The following is a 16113-nucleotide window of genomic DNA, read 5'->3' as shown; positions in this document are numbered from 1 at the left end:
CCTCGTCAACTTGGAGTATCTGTCCACAGGGGACAAACCTCAGCTGCCCAGCCTGGGGCCCATCTGTCTCCTGCCTCAGTTCTGGTGGATGGCGTTATGGTCAGGGAATGCAAATCCATATCCAGTATATGTCTATCCCAATGAGGATGATGGGAGAGGTTCAGTGTTATCAACCTGCCACCAGGCGGCTGGCTATCCTCACTAGTAAATATGGCCATATTAGGGGCTCTCTACGTGGGCTGATAGGCCCTCAGGGCTTGCAGCAGTCAGGCCAGCCTTGGTAAGGAAAAGTCCATTTTTTTGAACTCCATCCCTGCCACCATGGCCATTTTGTTGAAGGGCGATTGAGTGAGAACTGGGGTGGCTGTGGAAACTGACTGATATCCCCAGGGTGTGTCTTGTTGCCTACCTGATTACTGAGCACTTTTTCTGCAGTGGATCACATGTGAAAATTCACATGGGGCACAACATTTTTACAGCCTGTACCCATTCTTAAAGCCTCATCCATGGTGCTCTCCCTTAGACTTGCTTGTCACCAGTCTCTCAATCTTGTTCCTTCCAAGTTCCTGACCATCCAGTTAAGCCTTTAGCAACTACCCATAAATTAATACAGATGTGTGGTTCTGGCCATTTCTCATCCAGAAAAAGTAGTAAACTAAATGTACTACTTCAGGTTCTGTTCAGTGGGAGGATTTTTCTTCATGACTATTCTTCAGGGTCACCTCCGAGTGAGGCTGTAAGACGGCAGGTATCCACCTTCTGGTGGCAGCTCCATCGTTAACCAGGCTTGAGTTTTTTCTTCCTCAGCTCATCATCCACAACTTCCCATGAGGCCATAGCTGCGGATTGAGGGGGAAGAGGCACAGGGCCACTTACTCCTATAAATTGCTTTCCTTCTGCCTGAGTCTGGTGTCTTATACGCCACTCCCACCTGATGAGAGATTGAAGCTGCACTTGCCCAACTTCATGGTTTGGCGGTTCAGGTAAAACCCAGTTTGTCCTGGGAAACCCAGGCCATAAGTTCACCTGGTGACTCATGGTTAGGCATTCAGTCTCTTCCAAGGCTCAGAAGCAAGCTAGAGGCTGTTTTCTCAAAAGGGTGATAGTCGTCTACACAAGACGGCATAAGATTTACTTCAAAGTCCTAGAGGTCTATGTTGCGATTTTGTGATGGGTGCTTGCCAAAGGGTCAACCAGATCATACCTGGTTGTTCCAGACACTCTTGAGAGTCCCACTGTATCTGCTGATTCGTGCCATCCAAGTGGAAGAGCAGCTTGCACTGCAATCTAGATTTCTCTTACTCTAGGTTCCAATAAAAGTAGGCTCCTTACTTGTGACTTGGAAAACGGGTTGAAGTAGCACACACAAATGTGGTATATGTTGCTTCCAAATTCACATTTCATTGTTTGTTAAGGCCTAAAATACTGACAGTTCTTACTGGGTGAAATTGGTAAAATTTGAGCTTGCTTGAAGGATGCACATGACTTTTAAAAAATAGTTTATTTTGAAATAATTTCAAATCTACAGAAAAGTTGTCAGAACAGAGCTAAGAACTCCCACATCCCCTTCACCTATAGATTCTTCAATTCTTAACATTTTACCATATTTGTTTTCTCTCTCCTCTTCCTCCTCTCCCCCTGTACACATTCACACACACATACAAACACTCAGGCATTGATTATTATCAGTCTTTTTAGAAGCTTTTGAGAGCAAGCTATCCCTTTTAGGAAAAACACACTTGAATGCTTTGGAGTGATGGGAACCCATCACTCCTAAGCATTCAAGTGTGTTTTTCCTAAAAGGGATACTTTCCTACATGACCAACACAGCTCTCAAATCAGCAGACTGACATTGCACAGCCCTATAACAAGCCCCTTTCAAGCTGTGCCAAGTGTACCAGCGATGACTCTTTCTTTCCTTTCTGGTCCAGGATCCTATCTAGGAGTGTGTGTTGTCTTTAGCTATCCTGTCCCCTCAGACATATTCAGCAGGAAGAGTTCCTCAGCCTCTCCCTGTTGTTCATGTCCTTGACACTTTTTCAAAAAGTACAGACATTCTGTAGCATGACCAACTCTACCTGGGTCCATCTACTGTTTCCTTATAACCAGACTCAGGTCATGCATTCTTGGCAGGAATGCTGGAGAAATGGAGTCTTAACCACTGGACCGCCAGGGAAGTCCTAGTAGTCCTGTTCTTAATTTTTCAACAAAATATCCTTTTCCTAATCAAACACTTCCACTGACCAGCCTTAGCCTTTAAGCTAAGCTTAGCCCTAGCTACCATTGATAACTCCCACCTTAATCAGTCACCTCTATGGTGGTTGCCAAATGGTGATTCTGTTTTCATCATTCTTTTCTAATACATTTACTAGAGCTTCCCATTCTCATTTATCTGCTTATTCATTCATTTATGTTAGTGTGGACTGCTGGATTCATATTTCATTAAATAGGTTGTAAGCTGATACTTTAATCATTTATTTATTTATTTAAATTATTTTATTTATTTATTTATTTTTGGCTGCATTGGGTCTTCATTGCTGTGCGCAGGCATTCTCTAGTTGCGGCGAGTGGTGGCTACTCTTCGTTGTGGTGTGCGGGCTTCTCACTGTGGTGGCTTCTCTTGTTGCAGAGCACGGGCTCTAGGCGTGTGGGCTTCTGTAGCTGTGGCTTGCAGGCTCTAGAGCACAGGCTCAGTAGTTGTGGCACATGGGCTTAGTTGCTTCAAGGCATGTGGGATCTTCCCGGACCAGGGCTCAAACCCATGTCCCCTGCATTGGCAGGCAGATTCCTAACCACTGCACCACCAGCTAATTCCCTCATCATTTATTTTGATGCTCAAATTGTCCCAGATATGGCCAGTGGGAATCTCTTCAATCTAGTTTCTGTGTCATTCTCAGGTGTCCCCATCGTTTTTTGAGTATTTCCTCACTTTCTGGAATAGCAAGATGTTCCAGGCTCATTTTCTACTTTTGTTATCCCAGCTTTGGAACCAGCCATTTTTCCAAGAAGCCCTGGTTCCTTTTAGTGCAGAATGGTATTTAAAAACCAACATCTGAGTGTTCAGTGTGTTCATTGTTACTGGGGTGTCATTGCTTCTAGGCTCTCATATTGGACAGAACTAGAAACAAAGGTATATAAATATATGTACATATGTATGATATATGCACACATTCATATGCACATATATGTACCTATAACTGTTTATCTATCTACGTACATAATTATAAAACCATGCCCTCATGCCAGAACTTCCAATTCCATTACATTGTCTCAAGGTATATTCTAGCCTACTCTTTTTTTAAGTTTGTAAATATCATTTTGGGGACTAAAGAGCTTGACTTCTATCATCTTCAGTACATTTACACGTTTGTTCAATGCATCCAATCTCCCAACCACGTGGGCTCTCTCCTCTGCCTGCTGCCTCTGTGCTGCTGCCCCTGTTCTCCCAACTGCCCTCCATCCTTGGCTACTGGAACTGTTGGCCTTCTCCTCTGCATGGCTCCCAACCTTTTTCATCATTGAACAATTGACCCATCTCATTGGCCACCATGTTGATTCCTGTCCTCTGGGAAGGGAAGGGAAGGAAAAGGAACATGGAAAAGAAAGTGACTACGTATGGTTTTGGTAGGTAGAACTGTAGGGAAACTGTCCTAGGCTGAGGTACTGCCGAGGTACAGATGTATTTCGGGGAGTTTTAACAGGAAGATGTGTGACAGGTGAGTATGGTACATGGGGTATACTTAATGAGAGATGAGGCTTACCACTACCTCAGAATATGTAACATGTCTTTGTTTACTTGTTTACTGGTTGTCTCTTCCATTAGAATGTAAGTTCCACAAGCACAAAAACTTTGCCTTGTCCACTGCTGTTATCCTTGGTGCCAAAAATAGTGCCCGGCAAATAGTAGGTACTCAATTATTCTTGGTTAAATGCATGAAGCTCCGAAAAGTAGTTTGCCTGCATATTTTGGAGGTCAGAATAAGAAGATGGAGTTTAATTTTCTTAAGCAGGGGAAGGCTATCAAAGTCCTCCATAGTGGGGTAGTGGTACAACCTGAGTTTTAGTAAGATACCTCTAGGAACAATGGCAATGATAGATGAAAATGACAAAAGATTTGGAGACGCAGTCATTTTAGGAAATGTTTATTATCTGTATTTTGTGGGACACTTGTTCAGAACTATAATGATTTTATTTTTATTTCATGCTTTAAAACATTCCCAAATGTATCATAAAAGAATTTCATTAAAATTTCTAAAACACATATTCTAGAAAAAAATTTACCACATGGACAGTTTGTCATCAATATTTGTCAGCTTTGAGAGGTACCAAGAATATTTTCCCTGAAATTTTATGTCATCACCACTTAAAAGTTGGTTTCTCCTATTTGTTATAAATTGCTTTAAAAAGTACATTAAAATTTTTTTATCATAATTGATCATATGATTCATCCATTTCTATAGTTCAGTACAATATTATACATATTTAATTTTAACATAGTGATTATAACTTAGTAGTGGTTTCCACAAGTTATTTTCAAAAATGGTTATAGATTTTTAGATAGACAAGGCCTTAAATATTGGTCATCTTTTCAGTTAATTGCTATATCTTAGTTTTTTTGTTTTTTTTTAAGGAATTGAATACAACAAGGATTTATCAAGAGGATTTTATGGGTCAGGTACTTGTCAAGGACTCTGCAGTGTGTGAGATCTTACCCTCCTTACAAGCTAATATGTTTGCTTGTTACTGTTTCATGGCTGTTGGCAGAAGACATGACTCCTGGGTCAGAGACAAAGGACTGCATCATGGCAAAAGCAGTATTAGTGATTCATGTTTATTTGCATTGATTCCCCATGCCCCCTAAGTTCCATTAGGGTGTCACAAAAGACCTACCATGGATGCCTATACACAGTAATGAGTTGTATTAAAGGAGAGGATCCCTGAGCTTGGGGGGTTCACCACTTTTGCAGTAAGGAGTAGCAAGCCTGCTTCTTGGCAGGGGAAAGACATTACCTCATCCTTCAAGGTTGCTCACTGCAAACACAACTCAGGAATGGCCCAAGGAAAGAGTGATCAGGGCCTTTGTATTCTTGGCATGCCCAGAAAGAACATGCAGGGATGCTTGGGCCAATGGAGATTGCCTCTCCCAAAGGTACTGTGTTAGTGAGAAAAAAATAGCCTCCTAAAATGAAGTAGGCCAAATGTAAAATACAGTTTTTTGTGGGAAAACACTAGAAATTTTAATTGAAATTGAGATGTACAGCATTACGGATGCTCCCTCTGCTTTGAATAATGCTGCTGACTAGGTCTGTCATCAGTATAATATTGATGGGTGTGTGGAAGGTTAGTTGAAAATTTAGTGGGATTAGTTGAAAATCATTACAGTGTAGTGAATATCAAAATCTAAAAAAATTTAAATTTAGCCTTTCTTGGTTGAATATTGCTATGCTTTTATAGTTTTCTCTGTATATGATTTTAAAAACTGTGATATTTTCAAAACATAGTGGTGATAGCAACAACCACTGTCACAGCACCAAAAATGGATAACATTTCGTGAAGGCTTACTGTGTGACATACACCATTCAAAGTACTTCTTAACTCACTATCCTGACAATAACTCTATGAAATAGGTACTATTTATTTTGCATAAGAGGAAACTAAGGCACAGAAAGCGTAAGTAATTTACATAATGTCACATCGAATATCAGGATGCTTTCAGCTACGGTTGACAGAAACTCTCACAAATTGTTGATTTATTATATGACATTCCAGGAAGACCAGAAGTGTGATGGGTTTCGGAGTTGAGTCAATGGCTAAACAAAGTCAGCAGTCGAAATTATTTACATCTTTTTTTTTTTTTTTTTTTTTTTTGCGGTACGCGGGCCTCTCACTGTTGTGGCCTCTCCCGTTGCGGAGCACAGGCTCCGGACGCGCAGGCTCAGCGGCCATGGACCACGGGCCCAGCCGCTCCACGGCATGTGGGATCCCCCCAGACCGGGGCACGAACCCACGTCCCCTGCATCGGCAGGCGGACTCTCAAGCACTGCGCCACCAGGGAAGCCCTATTTCCATCTTTTTAAAAACTCGTCATCTGTGCGCTGGCTTTGCTCTCTGGCTGGCCCCTCTTGTGGTCACCAGATGACTGTGCCAGTTCCTGGCCTCATTTCCACACGTGGCAATGTCCAGAGTCATAGAGGAAGCCTCTCCCTGGTGCTTCTGTGTCAAAAGGTTTCCCACAAGCCCCCGACAGATCTTTTCTCCCATCACACTCACCAGAACTGAGTCCCACACCCACCCCTAAAATATCTGACCAGAAGAATGGGATCACTGTGGTGGGCTGAAACCAGACGAGGGTTACCCTTGTTACTGGGAATATGATCACCCTCCCCTAAGTTCCATGGGAGATAAATCTGAGGCTCTGCCAGCGGTAAAAAGAGAGGGCTTGCCATGGGGTGCCCCCCATCACGGTCTGCCCCACCTGGTCGGCAGACAAGTGAGAGGTGGAAACACAGACACTGTCTACAGAGCCTGCACTGAAAAGTCCGGGAATTCTACTTTCACGGCTCTCTTTTTTTACCTGACATTTTAGAAACCAATAGCTGTGGTAAGTTTGGTCAAATTGACAGAGAGAGTACATCCAGAAAACTGGCCTTCTTGTTACAGTTTGAGATGCCCGTAGTTAAAAGTCTGTAGGAGGACATTCCAAATACTTGCTCCTACTTAGATATTTTGGGGGGAATTCTGTTTAAAATCAAATACAGTACAGTGGTGTGATTATCTTAAAGAAGAAGCTCTCAAATTCTTTGGTTTCAGGACCTCTTTACAGTCTTAAAAATTATAGGGTCCCTCAAAGAGCTTTAGTTTATATTTATTCAGAGTTACCATATTAGAAATTTTAAAGGAGAGACGTTTAAAATAATGATAAACCAATTCTGTGTTAGTATAAATAATGTATTTTGAAGAAAAACGAACTCTATTTTTCAAAACAAAAACTTTAATGAGAATAGTGTCATTGTTTTACATTTTTGCAAGTCTTCTCAATGCCTGGCTTAATGGAACATAGCTGAATTCTCCTGTCGGCTTCTGCATTCAATCTGTCATGCAGTCACATAACCTGTAGCCTCTGGGAAACTCCACTGAACCCTTGTGAGAGAATGATAATGGAAAAGGCAAATAGAATCTTAATATTGTTAAGAAAATAATTTTGACCTGTGGATTCCCTGAAAGAGTGTCCTGGAACCTCCAGAGGTTCCTCAGACCACACTTTGAGAACCTCTATCTAAAAGTAATTTTGCTTGCTATGCCCGTGCATAATTTATAATGGCTTCAAGCAGAAGCACACATAAAACGCAAATAAGATATTAAAAGTAGGCTCATAAATTGGTCATGTCTCAGAAAATGGAAATAAGATGAGTATCAGTGGAGCAATGTGCTAGTGTCCATGGAATCTGATAATCCAGCAGAGTCCTGGGGAAAACCCCTAGTCATGAGAAGATAATTCAGTGGTTTCCTCACTTCACCAATCCTTTGAATCTGTAAAATATGATTTGCATGAAATATGCTCACTAAATATATTTTTAAGGAAATATCTACTATATAAACCACAGTTAATCTCTCCTTCCTCCCTTTTTTTTCTTTTTCAGATTTAACATTTCAGATGATTTGAAGGTTGGCTTTTTCAGCACAGACCATGCTACTCAAACGGATTCCAGTGAGATTTTGCCATTAAAAGAGTTGAGTTCATCTACACAGAAGCTAGTGCAGGTAAATCTGGATTTATTTTGAAACTTCTGAGATAATTTGTGGGTACTATTTGCCTTTATGTCTTTCCTTGACAGAAGTGAAATGATTAGCATTTTAAAAATATAAATATCTTTTACACACTGAGTTGGATGACAGGTGTGTTTTTAAAATTATTAGTATAGGGGCTTCCCTGGTGGTGCAGCGGTTGAGAGTCCGACTGCCGATGCAGGGGACGCGAGTTCGTGCCCCGGTCCTGGAAGATCCCACATGCCGTGGAGCGGCTGGGCCCATGAGCCATGGCCGCTGAGCCTGCGCGTCCAGAGCCTGTGCTCCGCAATGGGAGAGGCCACAGCAGTGAGAGGCCCGCATACCGCAAAAAAAAATAAAATAAAATAAAAATAAACTACTACTTCTATTTGTGTCATATTTATGTCATGCTTATATATGTTAACTTGTTTAGAGAAATGTTTTCTTACTCTCTTTGGAATTCTTTTGACATCTGTGAACATTTACTATTTAGGATATTTTTAAAAATTACAAAATATTTTTGGCACATAGAAAAATGTCAAGAATAATATACAGTAGTGAATAACTGTGTCACCCATGGTCAGGGAGGAAGAAATTGTCCTCTGTCCCTCTAGATTATTCTGGCTGGTCTAAGAATTAAATTGACATGAGACAGATTAACAGGAGAAAATCCAACAAAAATTTACTGACATATATGTAGGAGAGGCCCAGGAAAGCTGAGTAACTTGCCAAAATAGCCAAAGCTCTCACCTTCAGCCAAAGACAAAAGAGGATGTTGAGGATAGTGGTTTGGGACTTCGTAGGAGAGGAAGACAATTCACACGAAGATGGAAAAGCAAATATTTGGTAAACAAATGTTTGCTGGGCCATGCAGAGACAGTGAGACAAAGAGATGAATTTTAACTGACTTCGCTAGGTTCCTCCCGGTCTACACAGCTAGTGCATATTATACTACAGTTATCTATGGTGCTAGCTCCCTTCCTGGAACAGGTCCTCTATCTACATTCTTCTAGGAAGTTATGGGGAAGGTCAGAGGTTCTTCCTGAGTCTTTGGAGCCTTAAAAATAATCAGCCTAAATAAATCCTCATGCCAAAGAGACACAATTTGAGGTGGCAGATTTTGCTCCCTTATACTACCATACAGCTTTTTCAGATCTCCGTATTCTATCATATTTCCTTTGGGGCTTTAAAAAATTTTTTTTTAATTTTATTGAAGTATAATTGATTTACAATGTTGTGTTTATTTCTCTGTACAGCAAAGCTTTGGGGCTTTTTTGATTGTAAAGAAACAGAACATTTCATACACATTAGATATCAAGAGTTATTATTAAAAGTCCTAATCAATAAAACTGTGACATAGGGTGGCATACTACTACAAATACTTCAGGTTGCTTTGCTTCTGTTTTTTCACTTAACAACATAACTTGGAAATCATTTATGTACGTTGGTACATAAAGAGCTTCCTCATCTATTTTACAAGTACCTTGTATCACAACCTGGCATCATTTATTTAGCTGTCCTCCTACTGATGGACATCATTTTGGTCGTTTCATATCTTTTACTGCAATGAATAATTCTGTACATACTCACATGCCAGTAAAACTGGGATGTAAATTCTTAAAAGTGAAATGTCTGAGTCAGAGGATGCATGCATTAGTCATTGTGAAGGATGTTGCCAAGTTGCCCTGCATAGAAATTATACCAATTTACACTCCCACTTTTGAGGATGTCTCTTTTCCCACATACGTCCCAATTTATTGTCTTCTTTTATGCCTTCAGAAAAGTGTTATAACTTTATTCCTTTGCAACTAGCGTCTAAATGAGTAAGTTCTGGTCAGTAGAATTTAGGTGGAAATATTGGGTGGCTGCTTTGGGCAACCTTTAAGGCACAGTTCCGATGCACTGTCTGCCACTTTACCTCTTCCTCATCCTGTCCCTCTTTCCTTCCTCTCTTTCTTTCTTGCCCTCCTATTTTTACTTCAGTGCCTAGACCATGGATGCTACCAGTTACACCATGATTTTGAGGTATACAGAAGACGAAGGAGATAGAAGGATCTTGGGTCATTTTCACCACCTAGTGAAAGAGAAGTAAACTTACCTCTCTTTTATGCTTCTGTTATTTGGATTTTTTAATATAGCTGAACCAAAATCTGATGCAATATGCATCAGATTAAGGATGTATTTCAAATTAGTGAGAGACATTTTTTTAAAAAAAATCATGAATGGCTGGATTTGAATGCTTTTCATGGATCTGTTGAGATGGTCATACAGTCATATGGTTTTTCTCCTTTATCTGATGATGTGAAGAAATTCGAGTTTTTGATAGTAAACCTGGAATGAACCCAACTGGACTATAATATTTCCTTTTGCATTGCATTATTTGCTGTTAATTTACTAAGGATTGTTCCCCATCTATGTTCATAAGGGAGGTTGTCCTATAATTTTCTTTTCTCCTTATGCTGTTGTTCAGTCTTGGTAGCAAGGTCATAGTATTGTCATAAAGTGAGTTGAGAAGTGTTCCCTAGTCTATTCTCTGGAATTACTGGCTTGAGATTGGAAGTATCTATTTCTTCAGTGTAAACTTGCATGTAAAACAGTCTGTGCTTATTTTTACTGCTGTTGTTTTTTTATGGTTATATTAAGGTTTTCTTAAATCTTCTTGGGTCGGTTTGATGTTATATTTTTCTGCAAAATATTCAAATTGTTGGTTATGGTGTTGATTATTGTCTTTACATATCGTTTTTAGGTCTTTATTGTATCTGTAGTTATATTTCTTTTAAAATTCTTAATATGGTCTTCATACCTCCTCTTTTTTCTTGATGAATCCTGACAGTGTTATCTATTTCATTAATTTTTTTCAGAGACCCAACTTCTGGATTTATTAATCCTTTCTATCGTATCTTTATTTTCTAGTTCATAAATTTCTTTTCTTATCTTATTAGTTATTTATGTGTTTTTAAAATATTTGTTTATTTTATTTGATTGCATTGGGTCTTAGTTGCGGCAGGCGGGCTCCTTAGCTGCAGCTCACCAGCTCCTTAGTTGTAGCATGTGGGCTTCTTAGTTGTGGCGTGCATGTGGGATCAAACCCAGGCCCCCTGCATTGGGAGCTCGGAGTCTTATCCACTGCGCCACCAGGGAAGTCCCTCTTATCTTTATTACTTAATTCCTCCTACTGTCTTTACTCTGTTTTTCTTTTTCTAATTCCGTGAATTGGATCTGGGTATTAGATGGGATGTCATATAGCTCTATGTACAGACAGTGCAACTATATTGACTTAACAGGAAGTCTTGGGTTAGAATATCTGGAGTTACAAGTTAGGGCGGTAGCTCCCTGATGTCATCTGTGTACCAGATTCATTTTATCTTTTCACAGGTCCATCATTAGTGTATGGATTTTGCTATCAAATTTCTGACTTCACAGTAACAAGATGGCTGCTCCATTTCCAGCCTCCACCTGCATTTCACAGAGGAAGGAGAATAGGGGAGAGGTGGAATGGAGTGGTGGTAGCTCTACTAAAAAAGCAAAAACTTTCCATCGAAAACCCCAGCGTATTTATCGTTGGCCTTATCTACATCGCATGACCCCTTTAACTGCAAAGGGTTCTGAAGGAGTGAGTATATTGGCGAGGCACATTACTGCCCCGACAAAGTCATGCTTCTCTCAGGAAGGAAGGACCTGTGTGATGGACACGGGGCTCTTAGCTATCCATGCCTCCAGGTCATTCATTTTGAGGCTCCCTTCTTTCCTTTCATAAGCATTTAAAGACAGTATAAATGACAATATTTAAGGCAATATAGTCCTACTAATTACTTCTTTAACGTCATCCCACAAATTTTGAGATGTAGTATTTTTATTAGTATTTAGATTCAAGTGCTCCAATTTCCCATTTATTTTGTTGGCCCATTGTTTAATAAGAAGTTGGTTAGATCTCCAAGCGTGCTCTTTAGTTACTGTTATGTTGTTGAGTTTTAACTTCAGTGCTTTGTTGTCAGTGGACAGCCTTTGTGAGATGAATTATTTGGTCTTTGTTGCGACTTGTCCTGAGGCTTTGTGTGAGGTCAGTCTTCATTATTGTGCCATGGAAATGAGAAATTAAAAATAACCTGTATTTGTTGAGTGTGTGTATATACATATATGTGTATATATATCCACACACACATGTGCATGTGTGTATATATATATATATATATGCACATACACATATTGTCCATTTTGTTCAATATTAATATACCTATATTAAAATTCTTCGGGACATTGTTTGCCTGGTAAAACTTTCTTATTTCTACACTGACCTCAGTTCTGTGTCATTGTATCTTAGGTATGTCTCTTGTAAACTGATCCATGGGAGTCTTAGGCCAGTAGAAGTTTATTTGACCATACCAGGATTCCTGTCCCTCCCTTCTTCAGAACAAGCTGTCCATATGGGGCTGGATCTTCTAAAGGCAAAGTCATTTCATCTTGTCCCTGGAATTTAAGGAATTCTTTAAGCTTTCACTTGCTCTAGAATTTTTTTTCATATTTCTCAAAATAGTAACCTTCATAAGTTGACAACATGGTATAAAGAAGGAGTATGAGTCAGTCACAACTCTGTGCAAATCTGGACCTTCCGCTTACCGGCCACGTAATGTTGGACTAGTTAGTCACTTGACCTCTCAAAGTCTTGATATCCTCAACTGCAAAATAAAACCTCCCACATAGTATCAGGATGCTAAAACCGAGCTTCTTCCCAGGGTGCTAGTAGCCAGGTATCAAATTCCAAAGTGAGTGTAAGATCCCATTTGCAGAATTTACAAAGAGAATGTTACACATCAGATCAATGACTCTTAGCTCTTTAATCAGACCAAGGATAATAAAAACGGGGATCAGGAGGTGAAGGGGAAAAATTGCTGAAGCAATTTCTTTAGGAAACACTATTGCTGTGCTCTTTCTGGGGGAGGGGTAGCAGAAGGGCTCTTCCTCAGCTCAAAGCCAGTAAGGCAGGCTTCTGTGGAACTTGAAATACGTTTGCTGCTATTGGAAGACTCAGAGGACCGGCGCCGATTCACGTGCAAGGAAGCTAACGTGGGCTGGGGCAAGAAGGGGGAGCGGCTGGGCTGGGATCAGTCTGCACTGCCAGAGTTGCTGGGATGAGGGTTGTGTGATTGTTTCTTGTGGACCACATGTGGCCTCTGAGAAAAAGAGAGAGAGCGCCAGCTTGGGGTCATTCTGGGTCCTCTCCAGTTGACGGATTGAGAAGGACAGAGGGCCCCCAGCAGAAGGCAGAAGAAAGTGTAAAGCTCTAGATTCATAGGGCCCGAGGGCGGAGTAGCAGTGACGACCCGGAGTAGAGAAGCAGCTGCTTGTCCCTGTGCATCCACAGGAGAGAGGGTACCCGCAGCGGGAACCTCAAGAGAAGCTGTGTTGGCGCCCGAGGGAAGAAGGGTCGTTCTCCTGTCCTACCAGACCAGGGTGAAGCCCCCCGCCAGGTAGGAACAGCCGTGTCCCTTTATCCCTTCTGCCTTGTCTGTGGTGGAGAAGCAGCTGGGGTGTGGGGGGAGGAGGTAAGAGGGGAGAGAGCTCAAGAGTGAATCCCACTCTTTTCCTTAAAGACCTGCAGCTGCCAGCTACTGCCCTTGGCCTGGAGTGCAGGGAGCAGCCTTACCTATGAATGAAGTTGGAAGCGTCACATTCGAAATGCTACTTTCGGGCTGTGTTTTGAGTGATGATGAGACTTTCTGTTCCCAAGAATGAGTAGGAATTGCTTACAGTTTCCATTCGGGGCGAGGGAAGATCACCTAGTGAATAATTTTATTTTTTGAATTAAATATTTATTTATTTTGGGCTGCATTGGGTCTTAGTTGCGGTGCGTGGGCTTTTCTCTAGTTGTGGCTCGGGCTCCAGAGTGCATGGGTTCTGTAGTTGTGGCGTACGGGCCTAGCTGCCCCGTGGCATGTGGGGTCTTAGTTCCCCGACCAGGGATGGAACTCACGTCCCCTGCATTGTAAGGCGGATTCTTAACCATTGGACCATCAGGGCAGTCCTAGTGAATACATTTTAAATAGACAGTGGGAGACAAAAATACATTGCGTTTGGATGATACCAACCAGTTCTTAGTCAACACATTGGTTATATATTTAAGTACTGGGCTAGTAAATTCACAACAAATGTTGATTCTTGTCCATTTTTTCTGATCTGAAAATCACATATTGAAAATTATTTTTTCAATCGTTTTTTGATTCATGGCAAAGGATAACTTACTCTATATGTGAGGAAACTGCTGGGAACCTCCTCTCCCTTCGTCCATCAGCATGTATTAGTTTAGCAGATTAACTGGAATCCCCAGTGTACATGACTTTGGAGAGGTAATCTTCAATTCAGGACAAGCCCCTGACCAGGTGCCCAAGTGATCTGCCCAGACGAGGCCAGGTGCTGGAATCTTTACACAGAGGGCCCTTAACTCTCTACAATAATGTATGTTTTTCCATTTTTAGATTATTAAATCTCTTCAGGTGGATTTTGGGTTCCTCAAACAATTGATTCAACTGAAGTTTGAGGACCGTCTTAGAGAGGAATCTTGCAGACTCTTCACTTCTCTACATGACAGGATCCTGACAATCGAAAGACGTTACCAACAGGTAGAAGTTCTCTCATTTCCTCTGTTTCGTATGTGGATTAATTTTGTGTTTAGATGTGTAGGTACTACAGTTTTTAGCTTAGCAACTTATGAGGGCAATTTAATTTGTATGTGTTGTGTATCATGTGTTGACTACATAAAGCTGTATGGTACCGATAGCTTTACTATATGCAGAAACTTTTGTGAGTACCCTGTGTATGAACTCGTTTGAGGCTCATGACTAACCTGACAAAGTAGGTACAATTATTATACCCCTTTTACAGATGAGGAAACCGAGGCACAGAAAGGTTAATTCACTTGCTCAAGGTCACCAGTTAAGAAACCATCAGGGTTTAGGTTCCAGACCAGACAGTTTAATGCTTGAATTTCAGCCCTTAACTACAGTTTTATATGACTTGTGTTTTAATGGCTCCGTAGGAGCCAAAGACATGAAAACTCTGCTGCTCTGAGGAATTTCCTAAAATCTTTGATCAGGTTAGCATACTTATCTGTCATTAAGAACAGGCATCAGTGTTATTTTTCTGCTATAAAACAAAACACCCACGTGTTGTTGACCCCACCATTCAAAGTACCTTTTAATGCATTTCCTCTTTAAGTCCCTCAACAATCTGTAAGTGGAAATCCTCTTATCCCTGCTCTGCAGGTAAGGAAACTGAGCCACCAAGGTTAAGTCACTTGCTTAAAGTCAGACAGATAGTAAGTGGTACAGTAACATTGAAATCCAATTCTGTCTGACTCTAAAGCCCATCGGCGGTTTACTCCATGCTAGAATCAAAATTAATATCAGAATCAAGAGCATTTTTTAACATCTTTATTGGAGTATAATTGCTTTACAGTGTTGTGTTAGTTTCTGCCGTATAACAGTGAATCAGCTATACGTACACATATATCTCCGTATCTCCTCCCATCTTGTGTCTCCTTCCCACCCTCTCTATCCCACCCCTCTAGGTGGTCACAAAGCACCGAGCTGATCTCCCTGTGCTATGCGGCTCCTTCCCACTAGCTATCTGTTTTACGTTTGGTAGTGTATATATGTCCATGCCACTCTCTCCCTTCGTTCCATTCTCTACATCTTTATTCCTGTCCAGCCCCTAGGTTCTTCAGAACTCTTTTTCTTTTTTTTAGATTCCATACAAGAGTATTTTTTTAATGTACTATCTTTCATTGTTATCCATAACAGATAGGATCAAATAATTTGATTAATCAGAAAATGACTCTAGTTTGTGGATTAGGGGCCCAAGATTTCTTTCCATGAGCATAATTCATCCAAAAATACCAGGACCAGAAGAGGATGTGAACTCCAAATAGATTTCACTATTTTATTTTATTTTTTAATTAATTTTTATTGGAGTATAGTTGCTTTATAATGTTGTATTAGTTTCTGCTGTACAGTAAAGTGAATCAGCTGTACGTATACATACATCCACTCTTTTAAAGATTTCCTTCCCATTTAGGTCACCACAGAGCACTGAGTAGAGTTCCCTGTGCTATACATTAGGTTCTCATTAGTTATCTGTTTTATACATAGTAGTGTATATATGTCAATCCCAATCTCCCAACTTATCCCATCCCCCGATTTCACTATTTTATAAGCAGTTCTAAGACATTAGAAAGACTATGATATGGAAGATGAGATGAGAGACAATGTTCACATTATCTGTATTTATTTTATCCATATGAGCTCTTTATTGCTTTTGGTTCAGTGTAAGTGAAAATGGAATGTGTTGTAT

General features: G+C 40.6%; 1 protein-coding gene across 1 annotated transcript in view; it reads left to right on the top strand.

The window, feature by feature from the left end:
* Positions 1-16113, top strand: part of C2H10orf67 (chromosome 2 C10orf67 homolog) — a 112534-nt gene that overhangs the window by 16385 nt on the left and 80036 nt on the right. Inside the window, exons 2-3 of the mRNA XM_065871796.1 lie at positions 7641-7761; positions 14241-14384. Coding sequence (XP_065727868.1) covers positions 7641-7761; positions 14241-14384 — 265 coding nt within the window. The remainder of the gene's footprint in view (positions 1-7640; positions 7762-14240; positions 14385-16113) is intronic.

The sequence above is a fragment of the Phocoena phocoena genome, chromosome 2 (assembly GCF_963924675.1).
Source record: "Phocoena phocoena chromosome 2, mPhoPho1.1, whole genome shotgun sequence".
NCBI lineage: Eukaryota > Metazoa > Chordata > Mammalia > Artiodactyla > Phocoenidae > Phocoena > Phocoena phocoena.
The sequence above is the reverse complement of the archived record's forward strand: the minus strand, read 5'-3'. Positions and strand labels throughout refer to the sequence as shown.